The sequence below is a fragment of the Pipistrellus kuhlii genome, unplaced genomic scaffold (genome assembly GCF_014108245.1).
Source record: "Pipistrellus kuhlii isolate mPipKuh1 unplaced genomic scaffold, mPipKuh1.p scaffold_m20_p_15, whole genome shotgun sequence".
NCBI classification, from domain to species: domain Eukaryota; kingdom Metazoa; phylum Chordata; class Mammalia; order Chiroptera; family Vespertilionidae; genus Pipistrellus; species Pipistrellus kuhlii.
Genome location: NW_023425460.1, coordinates 36,126,749 through 36,154,014, shown reverse-complemented (window position 1 = coordinate 36,154,014; position 27,266 = coordinate 36,126,749). Strand labels below are relative to the sequence as shown.

The 27,266-nt window shown below is 40.2% G+C and overlaps 1 protein-coding gene across 4 annotated transcripts in view; it reads left to right on the top strand.

The window, feature by feature from the left end:
• The window catches only part of SORCS1 (sortilin related VPS10 domain containing receptor 1), a 434,488-nt gene that overhangs the window by 215,273 nt on the left and 191,949 nt on the right, over nucleotides 1–27,266 (top strand). For all 4 annotated transcript variants that reach the window (XM_036438961.2, XM_036438959.2, XM_036438958.2 and 1 more), the window contains exon 3: nucleotides 17,733–17,832. In XM_036438961.2, the coding sequence (XP_036294854.1) occupies nucleotides 17,733–17,832 (100 nt within the window). The remainder of the gene's footprint in view (nucleotides 1–17,732; nucleotides 17,833–27,266) is intronic.

Here is a 27,266-nt window from a genome sequence, read left to right as displayed (position 1 = left end):
TTGTCACCCTTGGAATTTTTGTTTCAAACGAGGAGCACACAGAAGAATATATTGTATATTTATTAAACAAGCCAAAATCATAGTAGTTATTTTAATTTTCACCACGCTCTAAGTGTTAGGTACTGTTGTTCTTATTTTGCAGAAAAAGACACTTAAACTTAAGAAAAGATGCAGAAATTACTTGTAATTACTTTGTGAATGAACCAGTCAGGGCCCATATGAAGGTCTAGCTGTCTCCAAAGTCAAGATCTTTCCACTGGATCATTGTAGCTTTTCTGTTGTAAAGTAATCGTTCTTTTTGTCCTATTTAAAGAGAGTCACTGTGCTATTGAAAGGAGGGTAATGCTTGGCTCTTGGGGTAGCACCTGATTCTGCTCATGATAGTACAGAGTGGAATTCTATTTTTGTTCTATTTTCTTTCTTTTTTTTCTAACACACTAAGATAGTAACAGACCATTTTCTTTCTTCTACTCATTTGTTAGCGCTACTCCTTGTTCATCCTATAGGGTTTCAGACACTCTAAACCTGTTCTCAAAATGGATTGTTCTAAATCTGGGACATTGTAGATTCCTGAGCACTTCATGCACCTTTTGGATTAGAAGCTCTGAGGAAGAGTCCCAGGAATCTGAATTTATAACAAGCTTTCTTCCTCTCTACAACCCCCATCGTAAATGTCAGGGAGACTTTCCTATAGAGACCTGGCCCTTTGATGTAGTTTGATGACCTAAGATTTAGGAACTATTCAACTCAGAAATGTTTTTCAAATTATGTTTTTAATTTTTTTTAAACATAAAGAGATATTTTCTAGTTCTTTAGTTCCCAAAGCTACTTCTAGTCAATACCTTGTAACTACAATGCGGCTGAAGTGTGAGACACTTTAGGGAAATTTTCCAGCTTGGAAATATTGGTTGGTTCTATCTTGATCTTTAAATGGAGTCCTGTCTGTTCTTGGCATGCTCATAAAGGTTTAATAAGTTGCCAAAAACAAATTCCCTAGGTCACACATGAGCTGATCATTTATTCCAGGAGGACATGGATTGGTAGGAAGTGAGGGTTAGAAATATCTGCAGTATTCAGTTCATTCCTGGATAGTGTGTTGGGGAGACAGTATAAGATAAAGGTTTTAGATACAGACTTGGGGCTCAGACAGACTGACTTTTGACACCAAGTTCTACCTATTATCAGTTGTGTGAGCATGGAAAAGCTCCTTCCATTCTAGGAGCCTGTTCTCACCATCTATTAAATAGGGAAGAATATCTACTAGTCTAAGAATCCCTTGCCAGATGCTGTAGAATAATCCTCTGCTTTTTTCAGCTATGCCCTCTCCCGTGGCTTCTCTTCTCTGCACCCCGGCACCAGAGTGGGGGTTCTGCATACTGCATAGACTTATTTTTAGAGGGGCGGTTTTTGTTGAATCTTCACAATGAAATTGGGTTCCTTCCAAAGACAGTACTCTTCCAGAATATGAAAATTACCACCAGGTCACTCTCCAGAATACTACCAGCAGGTCCTGGAATTTTGACATGCTGAGTACATCAAATCTTTATTTTATTTTTCACTGGTCACCAAACTTTGCCCCTGTTTTTTTTTTTTTTTTTTTTTCTTTTTTTCTTTTTTTCTTTTTCTTTTTCTTTTCTTTTCTTTTTTCTTTTCCCCTCCCTAAGGGCTGTGTCCATTTTTGGAACCAAGTTCTCCCTTTTCAAAAACACATTGGAGCTTGAATTCGCTCTTAGAGCCCATTAAGCAGCCTGAGATTTGTTTCCTGAATTTTAAGGACGATTGATTATTATTCATAATTTGTATAAAAACCCAGCTGTGGCAAAAAGAAAAGGTCTGCCTCCAGATTTTCAGAAATAGTTTAAGCAGAAAAAGGACTGAAATGCATTTGGAGATATGAAAATAGCAATTGAATCTCATTAGCCACAGTATTATCAGACACATTTGGTAAAAGCCTGATTACTTAAGGCCCTATGCCAGGCACTATACCAAGGAGACTGTACAGGGCTGGTCTCTGTCCGCCAAAGTTTGTTCTAGAAAAACTTCTTCATGACATGCATATGCCACATCTTTGGGTACCAGGATGGAAAGACTGATTCAGTTGGTATTCAAGGGTTTGGGGAGATCCTACTTCATTTTGAGAGATTTAGGCTCGAGCACCTTGGTATGGAAACATCTGGGCATTTTCTCTGTCTTTTCTCTGCCACCCTTCTGTGCAGCTTCCACACACAACCCACACTACCATTATCCTTCTGGACAGCAGACAAGAGGTGCAATGAGTCTCTCACTGGCATTAATCTCCAGGGACGTGCTTTAAGATCACTTCCTGTAAAATCCATCAGCAGATCCTGTGCTTGACCTAAAGTTTGATGTCAGGGGAACAAAATATTGATTCTCATTTTGAATCACGACCTTGCTATGAATAGCAAGTTTTCTAACCTGGTAGATCCCGGGGATGCCAAGTGATGGATGAGCTTCTGTTAATTTAAAAAAAAAATGTCCATAACTCCCAATCTATAGTTCAAGTTAAAGTAAACAATAACAATAAAGCACAGCTAATATACGACTGAATTATTTATGTTCACTATAAAAACCACTTCTTACAGTGTATCAATAACCATAGTATCTTAGGAATTGCCCTGTCCTGAGGGAACAGGAGGATCAGGCATAGAATCAAAGTTATGTTAAGAAGTATAAGCTGGTAGTTATAAAATAGTCCTGGGGATGTGAAGTGCAGCATAGGGAATAGAGTCAATAATATTGTAATAACTATGCATGGGGCCAGGTGGGTACTGGAAATATCAGGGTGATTACTTTGTAAAGTATATTATTGTCTAATCACTGTACTATACACCTGATACTAATACAAAATAATAGTGAATGTAAACTGTAAATGAAATATAAAAGAAAATAAATAGAGGGATATTTAAGGAAAGATACTAAAGAAGAGCCTACATTGAAGAAATTACTATAAATTAAGATAAGAAATTTTATAAATAGAAATTATTATATTGTTAATAGAAATAATTCTAGATTACTATGCTTTGGTGCAAATGATAAAGCCATGGTAACCTCCAAGTATTCCTCATGGATCAACCTTGCCCAGGAATGAATGACTCCCAGCCCAAGTCCTTAGTCCAAGCCAAACTAATCACCTAACCCAGTGGTCAGCAAACTCATTAGTCAACAGAGCCAAATATCAACAGTACAATGATTGAGATTTTTTTTGAGAGCAAATTTAAAAAAAATATATTTTATTGATTTTTTACAGAGAGGAAGAGAGAGGGATAGAGAGTTAGAAGCATCGATGAGAGAGAATCATTAGCTGCCTCTTGCACATCCCCTACTGGAGATGTGCCCGCAACCAAGGTACATGCCCTTGACTGGAATCAAACCCGGGACCTTTCAGTCCGCAGGCTGACTGTCTATCCACTGAGCTAAACCGGTTTCGGCAAGAGCCAATTTTTTTTTTTTTTAAACTTAAACTTCTTCTAACGCCACTTCTTCAAAATAGACTTGCCCAGGCTGTGGTATTTTGTGGAAGAGCCACATTCAAGGGGCCAAAGAGCTGCATGTGGCTCACGAGCCACAGTTTGCAGACCAGGGACCTAACCAATCCCACTGCTTTTTTCCACTTCTGCCATTCTCTAGTCTAGTGTATTCCCCTTCAGCAGCCAAAGTTATCTTTAAAAAGGTTGTCAGTTTTGACACACCTTTGTTCTCATCCCTCCCATGCCTTTTCCATCTCACACGTGAGAAAATCCAAACTTCTTACCCTGTACTCTGGAGGAACCCTGTGTGATCTGGCTCCTGCCTGCTTCTCTCTCTCTATTCATCACCCTCTAAGCTGTAAGCACCAGCCTTTCTAGTGGCTCCTCAAATACACCTTAAGACCTTTTTATGTGTACTGTCCTCTGCTTTTGGTGCACACCCACCTTCTTCTCAACCTGTGTCACTGGCTTAGAGAGACCTTCTAAGGCCTTTCCATCCAAAGTAGCTGCCACACTGTCACTTTTTACAACAATATTCTCCTTTGTTTTCATCTGAAAATATCAGGTAGTCTATGGGTGGGATTGTGTGTCTTTAATGCTAAAATACAGGCTGTAGTAGATAACTAAACCTTCACTGATATGATTCATTCCCCTCACTTAGGAGAAGAACCCTACCCCAGCTCAGAATGAAGGTATTTATAGATGTTAAGAGAAAAGGACTGTTTTAAGCAGAATGTTGACTGTGATCCTGGGTCCAGACAGAGTTCTCTGTGATTATGCAGATCTCGACAAAGTGAGCTCATTGTGTATTAGTAAATATTTATAAAGCATTCTATATTGACAAAATGTTTCACAATCAGATTGATTAATGATTCCTCCCAGCAGCCTTGTAAGGCCAATCAGCATTATTAAAGAACAGCTCAGAGAGGTTGGGCAACTTGCCCAAGGTCACTCAGCAGGTCATTTATTGGCAAAGCCTGCATTGGCACCTTCAGAATTACTGGAACAAACCCTGGTGTTGACTCTTCTTGTAAGGGTGAGCCCCTATTCCCTTTCCTTGTAAGGTAGGCATATAAACACTAAATGTTCTGGAGGGAGAGAAGAGGGGAAGCCTTGAGTTGAAGGAGTCAGCGTTGCAATTAGAAACGGGAGCCAGCTATTGAAAATTGAAAGTGCTGCTTAATGGAAGTGAATTGGAAGACATGTTATTTTTGAGAGAATGAGAGAAATGCAGTTTGAAAAATAAGATTGTAAAATGCAAAATGTATGTAGAAAATAAATTTGAGTGCTGTAGGGGAATGAGAAATAATAAGTTATAGGGCAAAAATATTTTAGGACAAATCTGGGTCATGGTATCAAAAATAAGTTCTATTTAGAAATAAGTTGAGTTCTCCAAAACAGTATGTTACCAGCTCACCTCCATTAAGCAGGGTTTTCTGATGTTTTGGGAGGATGAGATCTGATCTTCAAATATGTATTATTCCAAACCTTGAAGCCCAGTGTACCTATTACCCAAGCTCACTGTTACCAACGTGCCTTGCGAAGCCTCCTCTAGGAATATATATCAAGGAAACCAATCTCAGTTTTAAGAAATCTTGCTGCATCCCACTTGACATTCATATTTTTGTCTGTGTTTTTTCTTCCTCTAGGATTTATTATAGGTAGTTCTAAGTCAGTGATCTATCAAGTCCGAGATAATTTCGGGCCTTTGGATCTTCAGTTTAGATCCCCCAATTCTGTTCCTTGGAAGCAAATTCTCTTGAACTAACCATCAACCTCAGTAATAACTGCTTACACTGACAAATACTACATGCTAAGGACTTTTGAGGGAGCATCTCATGTAACCCTTCCAGCAATCCCATGAGTTCATTACCATTGTGATCCCCATTTTACAGACAGAGAAACTAAGCTCCCAGGTGTAAACCCAGAACCTTAGTGAGATCTTCCCCTTCTCAGGATCTTCCAAAGACTTAACAGGGCAGGCAAACTCCATGTGGTTTAGTGTAATGTGAGTGAGTGACCAACTTCGATAAACAAGTTCCTCTTTTGTTATAGCCTATACCCCCCTCCTTGCTATAAGTCAGGCACCCTGAGCTTGAGCCTGAAGTCCTGTCCTTCTACTTGCTGTCCCTCTGCCTATGGCACTTTTTCTGGACATATGCACCTCCCACTTCTATCATTCAGGTCTACTGTCAAATCCCATGTCCAAGAGGCCTACTCTGACTACACTGTATGAAGTGGCAAATGCCATCTTCATTGTAGGTCCTCCTCACTCTTTTCCTTCATGGTATTCACCATCACCTGAAGAACTGTATGTTAATGTGTTTGCAATCTGCCTCTTTCCACTAGAATTTGAGCTTCATAAGAACAGCAATTTTGCCCTTATTGGTTTGGCTCAGTGGATAGAACATCGGCCTGCAGACTGAAGAGTCTCATGTTCAATTCTGGTCAAAGGCATGCACCTTGATTATGGGCACATCCCCAATGGGGAGTGTGCAGGAGGCAGCTGAATTGATGTTTCTTCCTCATTGATATTTCTAATTCTTTATCCCTCTCCCTTCCTCTCTGTAAAAAAATCAATAAAATGTTGTTTTTTTTTTAAAACGAACAGCAATTTTTTATTATTTTCCTCCCTTCTGTGTTTTATTGCCAGTGCCCAGAACAAGGCCTGGAACATGGGAAGTACAGCATAAATAATTGTAGAATGAGTGAGCATCATACTATGTTGCTAAACTGTATTTCTAACAACTAAATTAGCTTAATGGAAACTATATGCTATGTCTGGTTTTGAAGAATCAGTCTCGGATATTTAAAGATGTTTTGTAGCACCTATTACCCAGTATTCAGGTTCCGCTGATGCCGCAGGAAGATGAAAGCCAGGAAGGATCAGGAGTGTTTTTGTTTATACTGTGTTTATTGTGAAGCACTTAAGAATTCAGAGAAGGGACTAGGGTTCAGTTGTGAATAGGACTGCTAGTGTTTCCTGGATTACCTCGCTTTTTAAATAAAATTGGAAAAGCTGAGGGAACGGGGACCTGGCAGTTCTCCTGGGTACTTGTGGACAAATATCAAGTGGTCTGGAGTAATAGTGTGAGTTAGAACTCCATCCCCAGTCAGCTCTACCACCCAGATTTTATGAAACAGGTAGTGTTACCTTTGAGTGTGTTGGATATCATTGCATGCAGACTGGAGGGGATAAGATTCGTTAATGACTAATGTGTCCCTCTATTCCATGGAGGATGCAGGAATACATTCTCTGTAAGCATTGTATGTATTTATTTAATTGTTAATATCCTCTTTGCCTGTCAATCATCCCTAGTCCACAACCCATTCCCAAATGTGACCATAATTTTCAGTTTGGTTGATGTAATTCTCAAGTGTGGTTGTGTGCTGCTTCTAACATATCTAAGCTCTAGTATTTGTGCTTTTCTTTCTTTTTCTTTTTCTTTTTCTTTTTTTTTTTGTGTGTGTGTTTTGAAATTGGAGGAGAAGAGCCTTTTTCATATATAGTATTGCATTTCTTTCTTAGAATATTGATGACAAGATGGCTAGGATTTATTAAATTTCTTTGATAAGGTGAAGGTCCCTTTCATATTTGATAACATGTAATTTTGAGAAATGTCATTGCACAGGAATCGGAGACCCTGAGTTCTCTTTTCCCTGGGGCACTAACTAATATGTGACTTGCTTACTCTGAGTTTGAGCCTCTTTATCAGCAGAATCACATGGTTGCACTTATTCTGTTCTGTGAAAACTGTGCTCTATTGATCCCAAGAGGTCGTGTGAAAGTGTTAAAGAGTTACTAAAAGGGGAAACAAGGATGCGGAGGGGAGGGTTGGGGTGGAGGACAGGTGTTTCAATGAGGAGAAATCCATATCTGTTTAATATATAATCAGACTAGGGCTTAAACTCTCTCACTGCTTTTTTTCTTTTAATCGAACTGAGGTGAAATCATCCTAGACCTTATTGAAGCTTTAATCATTCTAGAAATTTTAGCTTTCTTCAAAGTAATAGGTGGTGACTAATTTTTTTTTTTAAGCTGCAAGTCTTCCATCACAGGAATGTACACATGAAACCTATCAGATCCTATTAGTCAATGCCACCCCAATAGATTAAAAAATAACTAAATTTAAAAAATGATATTTTAAGGTGATATAATGATGTGCAATAATGAACACACTGTGTTTTCTAACCAGGCTCAATCACTTCACCCTTTAAAAAGCTAAGTAGCAAACAGAGAGGATGTAACAGATGAGAGTGTATACCTCCATTCTCACACTCCAACCCCCTGCCGATGTCTCCTGCAATGGTACAATGAGATTTATCTCTAAGCCCAACATCTCAGAGGTCTGTGTAGGCCTGTCAATGTAGAATTTTCCTACTATGGAAAATAGTGAATGTTTCAGTCAAAGCTGGAAATCAGCTGGTCCAGTCCTCTCTCATTACATATGAAGGAAAAATTTCTCATTTCCCACATCAGTTAACTTAGTAAACTGAAGGCAGCAAGTGCTCACTAATATACCATCATGTGAAGCTCAGGCTCCACCATCTCTGGATAAAATGTAGCAAGTTGATATGACCCTCAGAAAACAACTTTTACATTTTAGTAAAATTGGATCATTTTAATATCAGGGAATCAAGTAAAGCCCATAGGCACCACTAAATATTTAGTTGATTATGCTTTTAGGAATATATTTTGTATACTTTTCATTTGTATGTTCTGATCAAAGGGCTAGGAGGACCAAATAACATTGGCTTCATCTGATAAATGTTTTACTTATTTTTGCTTATTCCATAGCAAGTCTCCTTTAGCCTACCAAAATGCCATATGAGAGGAGAAACAGCCCAGGACAATGAGCAGTCCCAGCCCAAATTCATTTTCTGACAAGGATTCTAAAGCAAGCAAAATGCCTGTATGCTATTTCAGCTGTGGGTCTGGAATGTGGGAGAAACAACATACAGAATTCTTGAAGGAATGAGCTTCATAGAGACTACACACTGTGCCTGGTTTTGAAGAAGTAGTCCCTCATATTGGCTTATTAAATGTTTCTTTCCAAAAGAAAATGGACTTTAGGATGATAACTGGAAAAATGTTATGATCAGCAGTGGTTCCTTATTGGGAGGTAGGTGATCTAAGTTCTGGGAGCTCCATTGGAAATGTTCGTTTATTTCCAGACAAAGTATTCTATCTTTCTACAAAGAGCACGACACATAAATAGCTGATCTGTCTTGTCCCTGCATTAGGCATGCTGGCTTCAAAAATCAGCTGCCTGGGTTTGAATCCAGGTCTTACTATGATGGTTGTGTGACACTGGACGAGTTGGTCATCCTCTTTAAGTCTCCATCTCTCCATCTGTAACATGGGGGTCATATCAGAACTTGCAGGGTATTATGATAATTAAATGAGACAATCCTTGTAAAGCTCTTGTTAGCCCAGAGGAAGCATTTTGAGCATTTGGTAGATGTTCACTGTTATTACTTACAAACCATTTGACATGGTTGATTATGAGTGTAGGGTAATGTAGTTTATTCATGGGTGACCTTAGCATGAAGAGGGAAGTGTTGGACCAGAAATGTCTGGGGGTTAGGCTCATATCAAAAAGAGAGAATCCTTTAAATAGTTGAACAGACATACCCCCCTTTTCTAAATGTATCTTCACCCATGTAAATGATAAATACATATTATGTGTTCCATCACTATGTTTATATGGAATATTTTAATAAATTAATGCATAGTATGAGTTCTTCCTATTGTAAGTATTGATAAGAACCTGACTTCTCTTGTATTTGCATCACGATTAACCATCTGATACAAAAACTCAGTGGGGAACCATGAATATTTTTACTTTTTTTGCTTCCTCACCTTCTAAAAAGAAAGGCAAAGACCAAATGTGAAATTTCTCAAATTATACCTTCTGCTAATAGAGGAGAACATTGCAGAACAGTGTGTTTAAGCAGTAACATTATTTGTGCACCTTTTGGGTGACAGCAAAAGCCACAATGGTGGAGAGAGGGATTCTTGCCCTCTAGTAGATGGCCAGCCTGTAGGGAACATCAGCTCTGAATGAGGCTAATATCTGGCAGAGTGTAAGAAGCCGGTGGGAGAGGTTAAGATGCGTTACATGAGCTATAAAGGAGTCATTCCACTTAGCAGAGTGATGTGATGAAGCTCAGTGGAGGAAGGGATACATGGTGCAGCCTTGACGTAGACAAATGGATTTTGATGGGGAGAAAGAAGGGTGAATGGATAAATGTGAGCTTTTCCTGCCTTTAGAGAACATAGTATATTAGCATAGGAAACTCTGAACATCCACAGCTTCAATGTAGAGGAGTCTGGGATGTTGTAGAAGAAAGAAGAAAGAGTACTGGTGATGGCATTGTCAGATGTCATGAGAAGGTGGCTGTGGAGTAGAATCGCTAAAGATGAGAAGGAATATGTGCCCTGGCCCCCAGCACCAGCGTGTGTCTGTTTAGCAGGGGGTATTGCACTGCAAAGACGGAAGCATGAAAGAGGCTGCATCTATGAGAGAGAACAAGCAATAGTTTTTCCTGTGCTATTGTACACAGGTAAGTCCCAGACACCCAGAGTTGGTAGGGTCCTGGAACTTGAACTGAAGTGGAAGGTTCAAATGAGAGACACTGGAGGCAGACAGTCCTACGCCTGCATTTAGATGTGCCCATGTGTACATTTAGTTAAGAATTATCTTTCAATACCTGTTCCTGAAAAAGCTGAACAGAAGACCTCTAATTTACCTTCCCTTTCCTTTTCTTTTTTTAAATATATTTTTATTGAGAGAGAGAGAAAGAGAGAGAGAGAGAGAGAGAGAGAGAGAGAGAGAGAGAGAGAGAGAGAGAAACATCAATGATGAGAAAATCATTGATCAGCTGCCTCCTGCATGCCCCCTACTGGGGATTGAGCCTGTAACCTGGGCATGTGCCCTTGATTTTAATAGAACTCAGGACTCTTCAGTCCATAGGCTAACACTCTATCCACTGAGCCAAACCAGCTAGGGCTTTGCCTTCCATTTCTTAAGCAAAATAGTCAGAAATCCAGTTATCAGTGCCAGCCAATTTGAGTTACTTCTGTACTCAATAATGAATTGGAAAGTATTTCAGAGGTAAAGGTAACCCCTATCTTTATTGTTAACATTATTATAGGTCTCCAATTTTATCGACAGCAGAAATATATGGCATACATGTGGCAATGTGCTGTATACCACATCACCACCTTTTCTGTGGATCAATAGGCATCCAATCACAAGCAAATAACATTCAATTTTTTATCTCAACTGCTCCGTGTGACTGGAAACATTAACACCAAAGAAGGACGATGGCCCAGAAAGATGAGAAAGAACTTTCACAACTTGTGAACACGTGGGTACCCACCCATGTCTTACACTGAAAAATAAAATTCCAAATTTTGCAATATATGGCAGCATGGACATTCCTTTGCGTCCCACTGACACGGCCTGCTCCCCGACCCCACGGTTTAACCTCCCTCCCTCTAATTCTGCACCTTAACCTGAAAAGTTCAGGGGATCCAAGAAGCAGAGGGAAGCTGATTCAACTCGGCTGCACCATAATGTCTCATCAGTACCTTTAACTTCCATGGTTAGGCTGCCAGGCGAACGAATTTCAGGGCAGAATCCTTCCAAAGCAGGAGACAGTTGCCTTCAGCTTCCTGCCATCGTCCATCCTTTGACATAGATTGCCTATTATATTCCCGAGGTATTATGAAAAATGCATTTAGAGATCTTTGCTTGACAGAGGGCAGACTACTGGAATCCGGTGATTGTGTTTAAAATGTACAGAGGTTTGTTACGATATGGGCAGAGATTATTAGTTGGGCTGACAGGTTAAACAAATCTGCCAATGAACGATAATGAAGTTATTTAGATGTGGACTCACACACATTTTCTGAGCCCTAAATTATTCCCGTGGCTTTAACCTCATGCATTCTATGTTATCAAAGAGTAGAGTCTGTGATGCAGCCCATGTGCCTTTGGCTTTGGAAGCTACTTTTGTGAGGCCAAATGCACCAGGCGCGGTGAGAGGGGCTGCTCTTCATGATGTCAGGAAAGAAGCAAAACACAGATGCCACAGCTGTGATTTAGAGGCAAATGGTGCTCTGATTTCAGGACATCTCCTTGGTGCCAATTTGAGTAACACCCTGGTGCTTCCTGTCTCAGAGTTTCCCCTGTAGCTTGTTTTATGACCTTGGCCATGTGGCTTGATGTGCCAGTCACATTTTCCCTTTCTGGGGTCTGAAGGTGGAGGAGGAGGAGCTCAGGGCATTTGGGTACTTTTCTTTCTTTCTTTCTTTCTTTCTTTCTTTCTTTCTTTCTTTCTTTCTTTCTTTCTTTCTTCTTTTTAAATACATTTTATTGATTTTTTTACAGAGAGGAAGAGAGGGGTAGAGAGTTAGAAACATCGATGAGAGAGAAACATAGATCAGCTGCCTCCTGCACACCTCCTACTGGGGATGTGCCCACAACCCAGGTACATGCCCTTGACTGGAATTGAACCTTTCAGTCCACAGGCCGATGCTCTATCCATTGAGCCAAACCAGTTTCGGCTCATTTGGGTACTTTCTAAAACATTTTGAAGAAGTAGCCTGGGTCATCCTTGGTTCAAAGAGCATGCCCCTTACTCATCATGTATTCATTTACCCTCCATGTGCAGAGGGCATCTGCTCTGTGCCCACACTGCCCTAGAGAATGGAGATTTGGGGGGAGAATGTGAACAAAGGTAGTCACTGTCTTTGAGATCAGTGTCTTGGCCAGGACATGGATGTCAGGGAGAGGTATGTTGGTGAAAAAGTAGAGGAGTGTGAAATGTGCCCATTCATCCCACTTCAGCCCACACAGCTGATTTTGTCTGCTAAGAGCAGGGAGCAGTAGTCCTTGCCAGGGTACATGAGCTTTTTTCTGACTTAGTAGAAATCCAGTGGGCCACACAAGAAGAGCAAGCATCCGGCAAGTCAAGATTCATTGAGACCCACACTGTGAGCATCCGGGGTACTCTTTCAAAGCCAACAATGACCAGAACACATATCTTTCCTGCTCTCATGGAGCTTACATCTGGTGGGGGAAGATAGGTAACAAAAAACAAATTGATCTATCAGATGGGGGTAAATAGCACAAAGAGAAATGAAAGAGGCTAAGGAGTATCCAGGTGCTGGGGGGAGGGGAGGGGTTGCTGTGTCATACAGTGTGACTGTTGTCCAGAAAGAAGTGAGAGGCCATCTGCCAAAGTATCTGGGGAAAGAGCTTTCACAGTATAGGGATTGTCAAGATTAGGGTGGGCAAGGGTAGGGGTCAGACAGAAAAAAAGAGAAGGACTAAGGGTTGGGCATCCTATGATTATTATATTGCAGACCTTCAGGTAAAAAAGTAAATGTGGAAATAGCAGATCTGGTGTTTATTTGTTGAGGGAACCAGGGGGCTGAATGGTTACTCAGTTATGCAGGCCCTGCGTCGGATTCTGTTTGATGCCATGTGCTCTGCATTCGGGTATCTTGGTGACTTGCAGGAAACATCATGAGATCATTCAGAGGTGGGCCCGCTCACGTAGCCTGTATCTCTAGCCTTCCCAGAAGCCAGAGTGGACCAGATAAATGGTCTACTTTTCATCTTTGATCGTTGAGTGAGTTCCTGCTTATATTTTTCTTAAAATTGATTCTCCCTTTGCCCTTTTACCTGATGTGAAGAAAGCCCAAGTTTTGATCTACACCATGTAGGAATTTGAACAGTTTCAGTTGATATTTCTTTTACTAAGCAATGCAGGACTAGATTTTGTAAATATATTCCCTTCATCTCTGATAGCCTTTGAGAGTGGCAGCACCCCATGGGGTTAAGTGGAGCAAGCTCCAAGTTGTGTGGCCTTGGCTAGGCTGGATGTACTTCTGGATCCTCCTTACCTGTAACCTGTGATTAATATCAGTGTTCATTTCATAGGAATCTGCACATTAGGTGCTTAGGTCATGTTCAATTTTATTATCTGTTAGGTTTGTGAAGCATAATAGTTTATTAAGCAGTGGAATCATGGCACATTTATTATAGAAGCAGTGTAAATCTTTAACTTGTAAATTTCAGTTTTTATCCTTACTTCACCAATCCAAGTCCCACATAAAACTAATATGACAGTATGGCCTGGCCATTGTGGTTCCATTGGTTGAGTGTTGCCCCACGCACCAAGAGGTTATCAGTTCAATTCTCAACCAGGGCACATGCCCAGGATTGTGGGTCCAGTCCCATGCAGGAAGAGAGTTTCTTTCTCTCTCTCTCTCTCTCTCTCTCTCTCTCTCTCTCTCTCTCTCTCTCTCTCTCTCAAGTAAAAACATATTAAAAATTAAAAATAAATATGATACTCTAAATTATGAATGGCTTCTGTTCTCAGAAAACTAAATCTCAGTCATTCTCAGAGGTTGAAATTTACCTTGAGGGTTCATGTTATGAGTTTTAATAAGTGATAGATTAAAAAAATCAAGAAAAAGCAAACGAGTGATAACATGAGTAACAGAAGCTATAATTTATAGATTGTTTCTTATATACCAGACATTGTGCTGGGCACTTTTTATGGACTAATTTAGTTTACAGGCAATTTTTTTTTTTGCTGATTTATTATCTCATTTGATGGTATAAGATTATAGTAGAGGAAATCCAATCCCACATTTTATTTCTGCCGCTCTTCATGGAAACTAGTCATGTCCTATATTGATCCCTTCAAGCATGACGGGATGCTCTGCTATCTGGAAGTGATCAGTAGTTCTTGGAAGGCAGATACCATGTCTTTTCTGTGGTTCCCCCACCCCTTGAATCAACTCATTTCTAAAAGTCACTATTTAAGATGTGTTTGTAAAGAGGGTGAAGTAGGGATTAAAGCTCAAAAGCAAATACATTCCAGCTTTGATGTAATCACTTGCATATGTATTTTCCTGGAGTGCTTATTTTCTTAAGCTTTTAGCTTTTTCTACTATAGGATAGGTGCTGACAGGAGTTCTGTTTTTCATCTGTAGATAAGTCAACCTGTCAACAGAACCTGAGGAAAAAAAAATCTGTTTTGGAATGTTTTTAAAAATGGTACCAATTGAGACTTCAAGGCTATCTATATTGCATCTTAAATATGTCTGTGTCTTTGTATGATGCATCATTTTTAAATATCTTTTCCCTGGGTTTGGTTGTTGCTGGTGGTGTTTTGTCTTTACAATAGAAACATTATGGTTCACATAGGCTGGCTTTTCAGTTTGCAAATTTGGTTTTAAATATTTTTATTGTTACCCTTTTCTTGTAAAGCTCAGATCTACAATCTTTCTTTTCCTTCTTTTAAACTGATATTGTGTCCCTCAAAGTATGTTGTTCAGAACACTGATCTCATTATATGCCCCTCAAGAATGGATCTTATAATCAAACCAGAGGTCCAGTGCACGAAATCCATGCATTGGGGCGGGGGTGGCGGGGTGTCCCTCAGCCCAGCCTGCACTGACTCCAGTCTGGGACCCCTCGAGGGATGTCCCACTGCTTCTTACAATCCAAAACTGCTGGCTCCCGACTGCTCGCCTACCTGCCTTCCTGTTTGCTCCTAACCACTTCTGCCTGCCAGCCTGATCACCCCCTAACCACTCTCATGCTGGCCTGATTGATGTCTAACTGCTCCCCTGCCAACCTGTTTGCTCCCAACTTCTCTCCTCTGCTGGCCTAGCCATCCTAACTGCCCTCCAACAGGGTTGATCACCTCCAACTGCCCTCCCTTGCAGACCTAGTCCCTCTCCCGGCCCTCCCTTGCAGGACTGGTCCCTCTCAACTACCCTCCCCTCCTGGCCATGTTGTGGTGGCTATCTTGTGTCCACATGGGGGCAGGATCTTTGACCACATAGGGGCAGCCATCTTGTGTGATGGAGTGATGGTCAATCTGCATATTATTCTTTTATTAGATAGGATAGAGGCCTGGTGCATGGGTGGGGGCCAGCTGGTTTGCACTGAAGAGTGTCCTGGATCAGGGTGGGGGTTCCCTTGGGCCATGGGGCAGCCTGAGCGAGGAGCCTGTGGTGGTTCGCCCCCCCCCCCCCCCTCGGCGGCCCAAATGGAGGCCCTGATATCTGGAAATTATTTATCTTCTACAATTAAAACTTTGTAGCCTGGAGTGAAGGCCTGAGCCAGCCAAGGCTGCAGAAGCTTGGCATCCTCCATCACCTGGGCAACCCTAGCCTCCTGCTCTTCCAGCTGAGTGGCTGCCACCATTTCTGTTGGAATTTATTTAAAAATTTTGAGACAAATATGTCTTTATAAGAAGAGAAAGTTCTCTTCTCACCTTTCAAACTTTTCTCATGTACCCTGGTAAGGCCAGGGTAAGAATGGGAAAAAACAAACAAACAAATGTTGAGATTGCACTAAGTTAGAAAATCAGTCTCAGAGATTTTTCAGAGATAGAAGAAAATTTCACTTCAAGATAAATTTGGGGAGAATATGATCCAGAGATAAGATCTCCTATGAAAGAGTTTTGGATTTTCTTCAAATAGTCCTGAGGAAAACAGGTTATATCCTTGGGTTATACAAGGTGCCTTCTAGTTTATAGTGCTCTTACCAGTTCTCTTTTTAAAATTCCTAGCCATTTTCCATTTTCAAGTCCCATGGGTCTTCCAAAAATCTTTGCATGATATCCCAATCTTTAGTGATTTGAAGTATCATCTAAATTCTATGAATAATTAGTATTTGTAACATATACAAATATATTACATATTATATTACAATATATAATTGCAAGAATGCAATATGATATATAATATCATTATATATATATATATATATATATATATATATATATATATATATATATATATATATAAAATTTATGGTGTAAATAACCTGTATCCTCAACCAGAATAAATTCTTATTTTCTTAACTCCAGAATCACATGTTCCACAGCTTTCATGCTGCTGTGCCTGATCTGCAGTAGGCTCTTAATTGATGGTGATGAGATTATTAGTACAAATTTCTTCTGTTTAGCCTTTCTGACCTATAGGAATTTATAATTTTTATCAGTATTAGAAATGAATTAAATTGATTATATTTTTATATTTTTCTAATTAAACCAACTTTATTTTCTAAGCCTTATTAATTCTTATCTGTATCATTGTACTTAACACATCATAACTTAATATGTGTCTGCCTCTCATATAAAGCTGTTGGATTCTTGAGAGTAGAAGCAATGTGTTGTGACTTGGTACATTTTTAGGGGCTCTATAAACATATATAAATGAATGAATGAATGGTATCAGGACTCTCCTATATGTAAAAAGTAGGCTGAAAGAAACTTTCATTTATACCTTTTTTTTTTTAAACTAAAAAAATAAAGCTATGGCATAATATTGGTAACATAGGACTGAGGGCCAGAATCCCTAGATTCAAATTCTAGCTGACCACCTATCAGCTCTTTTCTTTGAATAGGTCACTTAAGTTCACTCAACCAATTTCTTCAAATACAGATAATATTCTCTACTACACACAGTGGGAATGATTGTCTAATACAATTACAATTCTGAAATATATAATATATTTTCCTAGCAAAGATGGTTAAAGCCTACTATTTATTCGGTCTGAATTAATAAGTTGTTGACCAATGGCTGGATAAAGATGAAAGAATCTCCACAGAGATAGGGTCAGTGCCAAGAAGCAATGTCCTCTCAACTTCAGGTTGCTTAACCTTGGAAAAGACTACTAAGATGGTGAAATTTCACATTGGAAGACATTTTCTGGCTCTTCAATAACAGGAAAAGACTGAATGGCCTCTGAAAAAACTGACCCCTCATATATTCTATGACTCATGGAAAAAAACACAACTTGTAGATAAATCAGGAGAACCTTCTTTTCCATTGTGCCAAAGATGAAAAGCATTAAGTTTGGAAATGTCAAACCTAAGTAAAAATCTCTTTATTCTTTGGTCAATACAATGGGCATGCTCATCTCTTAATCTTTTAAAATTAACCATATCCTTTATGCAATGTGCATGCCTCAAGGGTTAAGGAGCAATATAGAGATGGAGTTTTAATTTTTACCAATTCAATTTAAATGCAAATGTTAATCATCACATGATGTCACTGTGTACATAATTAAGCATCATTATATACTGCATGAATCATTTAGCAACCTCCCTAGAGCTGTTCCACTATGGAAAACATACATTATACTGACAAACAGCCAAATAACATATCCTTCTGTCCTCATTAATGCTCCTTTTGAATTATAGGTCAACCGATTATGGGACAACCTATGAGAAGCTGAATGATAAAGTTGGGTTGAAAACAATATTAAGTTATCTCTACGTGTGTCCTACCAACAAGCGTAAGGTAAGAGACATATATTCAATATGCTACTTACTCATGATATGATTTCTGTTTTGCTTGGCTAACCTCTCTAGCCACCTAAAAATCCATTACTATTATATTAAGCTTTAAGAGATGTATAGATGAGCTGATGAATGTTAAGGTGGTGAAATGTCTGACATTGTAGTTTTCAGGTCAGCATCCTTGACTGTAGGAGGAGCAAGGTGTAGGTATAACATTACCATTTTCAAAAGGCAACTGCAGGCAATGAGTCTTGTTAGATGGAGGCTACTGACTCTCTCGTAAGAACTCTAACCAGTCAGTGATGAGAATCAGAATGAGCCTTGATAAAAAGATGGGATTTTCAGCTGATGTCCCCTTGTTTTCTTTTAATATGGAATGAATAGATGAACTATAATCAAAGTGAGTACATTGTCCTATAGCAGGTTGAAAGTTTTATTTCTAAAGTTTATGCAAATGCCAGGATGGAGTTACTGCTGGAATGAACCTGGTAGATCATCATATAGCACACCCTAATTTTACAGATAGGAAAGCTAAGGTTTAAAGAAAAGAAGTGGTTTGCACCCATGGCAGAATTATGGGCACAGTTGGGACTAGAATTCAGGTATCTTGCTTGACAGTCATAGTACAATATACCTCTCCTATTACTCTTCCAACAGAGATGTTATTTTCTTAGGAATAAAATGTTTGTTTTAAAGAAGATAGTTTCAGCCGAAACCGGTTTGGCTCAATGGATAGAGCGTTCGCTTGGGGACTGAAAGGTCCTGGGTTCGATTCCAGTCAAGGGCATGTATCTTGGATGCAGGCATATCCCCAGTAGGGGGTGTGCAAGAGGCAGCTGATCGATGACTCTCTCTCATCAATGTTTCTAACTATCTATCTCTCTCCCTTCCTCTCTGTACAAAATCAATAAAATATATTTTTTTAAAAAGACAATTTCAAATATGTCAGTAATGACTGTTAATGGCCTTGGGTAGGGTCTTTGTTTTGTCACCCAGACTGTGGAAGGTAGGTGAGAACAACTCTAAACAGTTATCTTCAACACTAGCTACACATGCCAAATGGCCAAGCTCTAGTCCCATTCTGTTGCTCTAGATTAGGGCTCAGGTACCTGTACCTTGAGCAAACTCCTTAGATGCTTCTGGTGTGTGTCTAGGATGAAGAACCACTTATGCAAAGTACAATGTTCCCCATGGCTCTAAAGTGTCAAGTTCTTCAATAGGAGCAGCAGAATTGCCAGGTGTCCATAGATACTGGTCCAATAGCTGGAGTAAAAGCCCAGCTAAGCCAATTAGCAAGTGTGCAACTATGGTGATGTTCTTACTCCCTCCAAGCACAGTGTCATCAAATGTAAAATATGGGATAATTATAGTACATGCCTCAGGAGGGGAATTGTGAATATTATACAAAATAAGTCATTTCCAATGTTTAGCACAGACTAGTTAAGCTTAATAAATGTTTTCTCATCCCTTTGTTCTCCTTTTCATACCTTCTTTTTTTCTCCTCCTTCATATAATTACTGGAGGTCACAGTAGTGATTATCCTCTATAAATAGCAGTGTAAACTAGAACTTTCTGCAGTGATAGGAATGTTTCTCTAAGCTGTCCAGTACTCTAGACAGGTACCACTCGGGGTTTTGAATATTTTGAAATATGACTAGCATGATTGAGGAACTGGGTTTTATATTTTATGTAATGCTAATTAATTTAAATGCAAATACCCACAAGTGGCTGATTGCCACAGTATTACACAATAATGTCATCCTCAATATTGAGAGATAGACCCTGAACATTTCTATCACTCCCTAACTGGCTGATTATTGGTCCATCATCAATAATTAGATGTAAACAATTTTGATCTGCTGTAGATAGAGCTGAATTGAGGAGCTGAACTTATATTCTCTAAAAAAACTTTTTATAAATTTCAGAGAGGAAAGGAGAGGGAAAGAAAGATAGAAATATCAATGATGAGAGAGGATCATTGATCAGCTGCCTCTTGTATGCCCTACACTGGAGATCCAGCCCATAATCCTGGCATGTGCCCTAACTGGTAATCGAACTCTGACTTCCTAGTTCATATAGGTGGACACTCAACCATTGGCTGGTTCATATAGGTGGACACTGAACAACTGGCTGGTAGCTCAATGGTTGAGTGTCCACCTATATGGTGGACACTTTATTTTTATGATGAGCTTTAGCTATTTTTCTTCGCTTTGAATCAATTCTTATAATCCCTATTTATTTTTTCTCTAGTTCACATTTTTAGTAAATTTTGTTTAACAATCAACAAACTGTAAGCACCCTAGGCCTTAAAGAGAAATAAGCCAGCCTTCCACCCTCAGAGGCCCTATATTTCCATAATAAATGGAATATGACATTTTTATCATTGAAAGATTCCTTGAGAGTATTTCCACCTTGCAGATGACTGTGGGTGAGTCACTTACATTTCGCCTTTGTAAGATGATATAGGCAAAACAAAGACATTTACTAGAAGAGGCCTGAGAACTGTTCTAACCTAGTGATGGCCATTAGAAGAGAACACGATTTAAAATTATAAGATGTCTCTTAGCCAGCATGGCTCAGTGGTTGAGCATCGACCCAGGAACCAGGAAGTCATGGTTCAGTTCCTGGTCAGGGCACATGCCCTGGGTGCTGGCTTGATCCCTAGTTGTGGGGCATGCAGGAGTAAGCCAATCAATGCTTCTCTATCATCATTGACGATTCTATCTCTCTCTCCTTCTCCCTTCCTTTCTGAAATCAATAAAAATATATTTAAAAACATATAAGATGTCAAATATCATAAGTAAGCATATTCTTTTTATTAGCATCAGAATAGGTGATGACCTAGAGATTCCAAGATTGTTTGCAGAAGCAGGAGTGAGACTCTGAAGTCCTGAGGTAGGTAGCTCCTGAGATGGAAAGGAAAGCTTAGCATACAGCAAGGTGCCCTGCCATGGAGCATGGAGTCCACTCATGCCAGTCCCCCAGTCTCACTCTGGCTGCGCCTGAATCTAGAGCTATCTGGAGGACTTTAGAGAGGGCGTTTGGCCACGGTCCTTTTGCTGAAAGCAAGACTTGGCCAACTCTAAGCTCCCTTCCTGAAGCAGAGCCAGGCCCGAGCTGTTGCAATCACAGTATTTATGGGAGAACCTACGAGAAGGGACCTTTGCCTCTCTTCCTCTACAGATAACCGAGGCCTTCAGGGTCACTTTCCGAGACATTGATAGACTTAAGAAGTATTGGAGGACCATGAAAGTCTTTCCAGTGGTTCAGAAATCGATAAAGTTGACAGAGCAGTGTATTTGTGTACAATTTTTCTACTTATGAAGTGAATTCATCACTGTGAAATATGTACTTCTTCCCCCAAAGGGACATACTTGGACTAGAGATAGTACCTGCATAATATTTTAATGTGTGAATATATTTCCCCAACCAGTGAGAATTTAGATTTAACGAGACAGGGGAGGAGAAAGAGGAAAAGAAAGGGAAAAGATCAAGCTGTATTAATTTTGCAGGACAAAGGCACTTAAGTTCCTTCCCATTCCTCCAGGACTTCTGTACCCTTAGGGAAGAGGCAGGCTCCTTTAAAGGGTTGTGTTAGTTCTTTGAGTTCTCTAGGGAGCTCGGAAACCAGGTAACATCTTTTGTACCAGATATTTTTATTTGCTTTTCATATCTGTGGGTTCAACTGGAATCAAACTGACATCAGGGTCACTGCCTTGTGGTCCCAGAAACCTGTTTTGCCTTCCTGTTCTCATTGCTATTTTCAGCTGCTCTGAGGACCAGTGGGGTTCCTCAATCACCCAGTCTTGGGCAGCAGGCCTGCCCTGGCTTTGCAGGCAGCTTGTTAGGGGCATTCCTGGGATCAGAATCCAGAACAAAGCAGGCTCTTATTTACCGTTTAAATTGATGATTGTCCACTGGCTGTTCCGCTGCAAGCCTGCTGTAAATTACAGCAGCTTTCCCCGGATGGCTCTGGTACTGTGAAAACTGTAATCTCGTCATAGGTCAGGATAGGACATCTTGATTCAGAGACACAGAAAGGCTGCTGCCAGGTATTATCCTAGCAGTATATTTGTGTACAGTTTTTCTACTGATGAAGTGAATTCATCACTGTGAAATATGTATTTTCCTCCCCAAAAGGGACATACAAGTCCCTGCACAACATTTTAAAGTGTGAGCCTATTTCCCCAGTCAGTGATAATTTATATTTTTTTTAAAAAGGGGGAGGGAGTGAATGCCTGGCCTGCATGGCTCAGTGGTTGAGCATCAACCTATGAACCAGGAGGTCACGGTTCAATTCCCTGTCATGGTCAGGGCACATGCCCTGGTTAGAGGTTGGTTCCCCCAGTGGGGGGCATGTAAGAGGCAGCCCATCAATGATTCTCTCTCAACATTGATGTTTCTATCTCTCCCTCTCTCTTTCTCTCTGAAATCAATAAAATATGTTTTAAAAAATGGGAGGGGAAGGAGAAAAAGGAATAGAAAAGGAAAAAAATCAAGCTCTATTCATTATGCAGGACAAGGGCACTTAAGTTCCTTCCATTTCCCCCCAATATTAGCTTACACTGTCTTACAGCAGGAATCCTGAGCCTCTGATGTATAAGACAGGCTCAAAGGAACAAGGATGGGGTGGATCCTATGGCAGAGGATAGGCAGGCTTAGCTGTCTGTCCTGTATCTCCAAGGGAGAGCATCCCCCCACCCCCACTTCATGGTAAATCCCAGTGCTTGTTGGTGTTAGCAGTGTTTTGTTGGGTACATACATATCACCTTCTATGAGAAAAGATGATTTAACCAATGCCCGAAATAAATAGCTGGGATATAGAGGGTAAATGAGAAGAACAATTCAACTATAGCAAAGAAAGAAAAAAAAAAAAAATCAATACTGAAATCTCAGCCTCCTTTTTAAATTCTCCCCGAGTTTGTTGATATTCTGCCTAAAAAGGAAACCTTCTTTATACTCTGTGTGTATCTGTCAGCAATACTCTCCCATTAGCCCCAACCAACTTAGCCATTCTCCCTTCATGAGATGTTAACATCTCCAAGGATTAAAGAATACACAATCCAAAGTAGAATTCTTTGGAAGACAAAAGAAACAAAAGTTCTTTTCTTTAAATGTATGTAACAGTCCATCGTTTTGTTGTTCAATCCGTGTATACTCTGCACCCTGTGTTCCCAGCAAGGAAAAAAATCCAGGGTGTATTTGTTCTTTATATTAGGTCTAGTAATAATTAATGTCGTTTTCTAATACTTTTTAAAATCTAATTTATTTAAGCAATACAACAAAATTTAATCAACAATATAGTTGCCGTTGTTTTCTACTACTTGTGCCCAATGCTCAGGAAGCATTTTAATCCCTCTGTTGTAAAATTCTTGTGATTTTGATGCAAAAAATTCGGTCAATGCATTTTTGAGGCATTCTTCATTATTAATTTTTTTTCCAAGAAGAAAGTTTTGCAAAGAACGAAACAAATGGTAATCGGAAGGGGCAATAGGAGAATATGCAGGTTGAGGGAGAACTTCCCATTCCAACTGGCGCAGTTTTTCAGCAGTGATTCTTGCAGTATACGGTTGTGCGTTATCGTGGTGAAGAATTACGCCCTTCTGATTAATCAGCGCGGGTTCTTTTTCTCTTAAAGCTTGGGCTAACCTTTCCAATTGGGCACTATACACTGCACTTGTAATGGTTTGGTTAGATGGTAAAAGTTCATAATGAAGAATTCCTTTAAAATTCCACCAAACACACATCACTTTTTTCGCATGCAAGTCAGGTTTTGGCGTGGGCTGCGGAGCCTCATTTTTGTCCAACCATTGAGGCCGCCTTTTCAAATTAACATACAGCACCCATTCTTCATCTCCGGTAACAATTTGCTCTAAAAAGGGCAAACGGTTTTGACGAGAGAGGAGCGAACTGCAAATTGTGACTCTTTGATTACGGTTGTTGTCGGTCAACTCATGAGGAACCCATTTTCCAAAGTTTTGGACTTTGCCAAGTGCACGCAATTGATTGCAAATTGTTTTTTGTGAACAATTTAAAGTTGTCGCAAGCTCTTGTTGGGTAATTTGAGAATTTTGCACCAAAAGAGCTTGAAGAGCTTCTTGATCAAAATTGGACACACGGCCTCGACCACTCTTGTCATCTAACGAAAAATTTCCCTCGCGAAATTTTTCAAACCAACGCTGGCATTTTCTGGCGCTAACTGCATCTTGACCAAGAGCACTACAGATGTTTTTTGCAGCCTCACTTGCTTTTCTTCCAATTGGAACTCGTAAAGCATGCAGTGCCGAATATGCTCTTCATCTGCCATCTTCTTAGCCCTAGTTTTGCAACAAAAACCAAACCAAACACAAACTTTTTCAAGCAAAACTTGTTAATTGCACTTCACACGTTCTGTAGATACCACGTGTTTGAAGGTTATGTCAATACAAGTCAACGCCAAGCAAGATTTTAAACGAATGTTAAAAAAACGACATTAAGTATTACTAGACCCGATATTTGCTGTGCCCCCTTCACATTCCTGTTCCTTCTGCTTTCTGTGTTATTGCCACTTAATGAATGTAATGCCTGCCGAGAGAGAGCCTCTCAAGACTTTCCTCCTATAAATAGGACCCTAGCTCCCCAGAACACATCAGTCATTCTTTTGGGTCTCCTGGTACATGCCAACATTAAACCCTTCTCTCCAGATGTTTGGGTTTACATTACTATGCCCTATGTGGCTTTCTAAATAAGCATTTAATTATTGACTCCTTGCCTTCTTCTCTTTGTATCCTGGACTTCCTTAATTTCCCTTATCATTTGCTTGGGTGGTCTGTATCATGCATGGGCCTGTTGGGGACAGGGAAGAAGTGGTTGATAGAGCCTTCCAGTGTCTCTCAGGGAAAATTAGGGAGTCACTGGGTCAGATTCTGCCTTTTCACTTCACAGGCATGGAAACCAAGGCAGGGCAAGTTGAGTGACTTGCCTGTGTGAGGTTGCATGTAGCTGCTGATTGAAAAACTAAAAGCATTAGACCTTTAAAGCAAACCTCACATGCCACCTGTTCCATAAAATCTAATCAATTCCACTAGTGAGGTTTTCCCACTCTTATCTCCAAGGCATTTGCTTTTCTATTCTAGCACTTTTCTCTCACTTCTGATTATAATCATTTTTTACGTATCCGACCTCTGCCCTTTGGAATGCAAAGTCCTAGTTGGGATAAAATGCCTTGATCAGTTCTGCAGCCCCTAACATGCCAAGCATGGGTGTGGTATAGAGTGGGTGTCTAGCTTATGGCTGAGGATTTGAATTGAACTGCGGCTTGATTTTGGACTCCAAAGCTGGACCTTGAAGAAGAAAGTACATCGTGAAACCAGTTTTGACTAATTTATTTTGTCTAATTATAAAACTCTTTCAAGTGAATAAACAAAGATAGTAAAAAAAAATCCCTATAGGTTTGTCATGTCTAGGCCAGGAGGTATATTTTTATCTTTTCTAGCCAAAAAGAACATGATTAATATTTAAAATGCCAAGACTTTGCAGAGCACTCACCCGACATATCTGGTGAGGCCATGGGGAATCAGCGTACTGTATAATACATCAAAGAAGGTGCCTGACATTTCCTGTGGGGACATTTCAACACTTGCTCATTCCACCCCCGCTCTTTTATCTGCCTCTTTGTACACAAGATCATGCCTCTGCCTCTAATCTTTTAAAAGTAATGTATGTTTCATTCATAAAGAAGTGCCATGCATAGACTCAGAGGTAGTGGACATGGCATTTTCCAGACTCCAGTGCAAATGATTTTGCTAGTGAACAAATGCTTATGACCCCCTACACTTAACCTGGGCAGTGATGGCCACAGGAACAGATCCTTCCTAGGTACAGCTGAGTGTTTTTACTGTTTAAGTCCATTAGGTGTTCTTCCATTCTCCAGCATCCCAAAAGAAATTGAAGCCCAAGAAAGCATGCCATATCTCTATTTTTTCTTTGGGTGATTTTTCAATAGTCATCCAAGCCCCTGGGTTTTTAACAAGTTATCCTAATATATAAAACCATGGTCTATAACATCCACAAGGACTGAAGGTTCAGCCAATGGGAAGTTGACAACCCAGCACTAACTGCCTCAGCTGGGAGAACCCGGACCTAGCACTGACTGCTGAGGGGGCTGCAGGTCAGGCCCAGGAGAGAGAAGCAGAGGCTGATCCGTAGCCTCCAAGGCAGCTGTTGGTCGACACTTGCCTGTCTCTTTTGCTCCAGGCCTGACCATCAGCCGTGCCTCTCTTTCTCTCTAGCCTCTGCTGGGGCTGTATATCAGCCCCAAATCTCTGATCAGAACCATTGATAGGCCTGGGGATGCTGACTGGCATAGATACTGACCAATCAGAACCTAATCTCCTCTTGATGAAAAAGACTCCCTTCCCCCCATTTAAGCAATCATATCCTATATAATCTATACTACTAAAAGGGTAATATGCTAATTAGACCAAGTAGACCGGCCATCTTCCAGATGTCCAACTTCCTTCTAGACAAAGCCATGGTGGTGGGGGACAAGGCAGAGGCCATTAGGGGTGATCAGGCAGGCAGGCAGAAGCAGTTAGGGATAATTAGGCAGGCAGACAGAGAGGTTAGGAGCAATCAAGCAGGCAGGCAGAAGTGAGCGGTTAGGAGCCAGCAGTCCAAGATTATGAGAGGGATGTTCCAATGCTGGGATCAGGGCTAAACTAGTGATTGGACATCCCCCAAGGGATCCCCGATTGGGAGAGGGTGCATGCTGGGCTGAGGGACTCCTGAGCATCCCCCCTCCCCCACCACCACTACATTCCTTGTGGACAAATTGTTGTACTGGGCCACTAGTAGAATAATAAGTATAAACTGTTCTCTTCGAAATAGAGGCAGAATACCAAGAGCTATGCCTACTATTGAGCTCCCTCTTTGCCCTAATGTGGCCCTAGGGAGCTCCCTGGAACTCCTAGGGTTCACAGAACACAGTTGGGAAAAAACACACACATTGATCCTAGGTCACTCCTCCTCTATATACTGAACAACACCTGAAACAGCCATGTTCCTTGCACTATTTTATAGAACCAAAGCACCTATGATAACATTTATAAATTAAAAAGCTAACAAAACAACAGTCTTTTTATTTCAGCACAGTATGCCACATATTGAGTACCTTTTTTAATCATATTTGTGTCTAGCACTACTGTTTAAAAAACAACAACAACAAAGCAGCTCGTAATATGCCTGGTTTTTCAGAACCGATCACCTTAACTAGTAGTTTACTGTTTTATTTCATGTACCATTAAGAAGTATTAAGTATGTTTTTGTTGGAAAGAAGCTTCTTGCATAATATTACATAGTTGTTATCCCCCATTTATTTTTAAGATGTTGTGACTAGAATGTTCCATATAATATGCATCTAGTACTTTATTGTTAATCATGAATTTCTGATCTAAA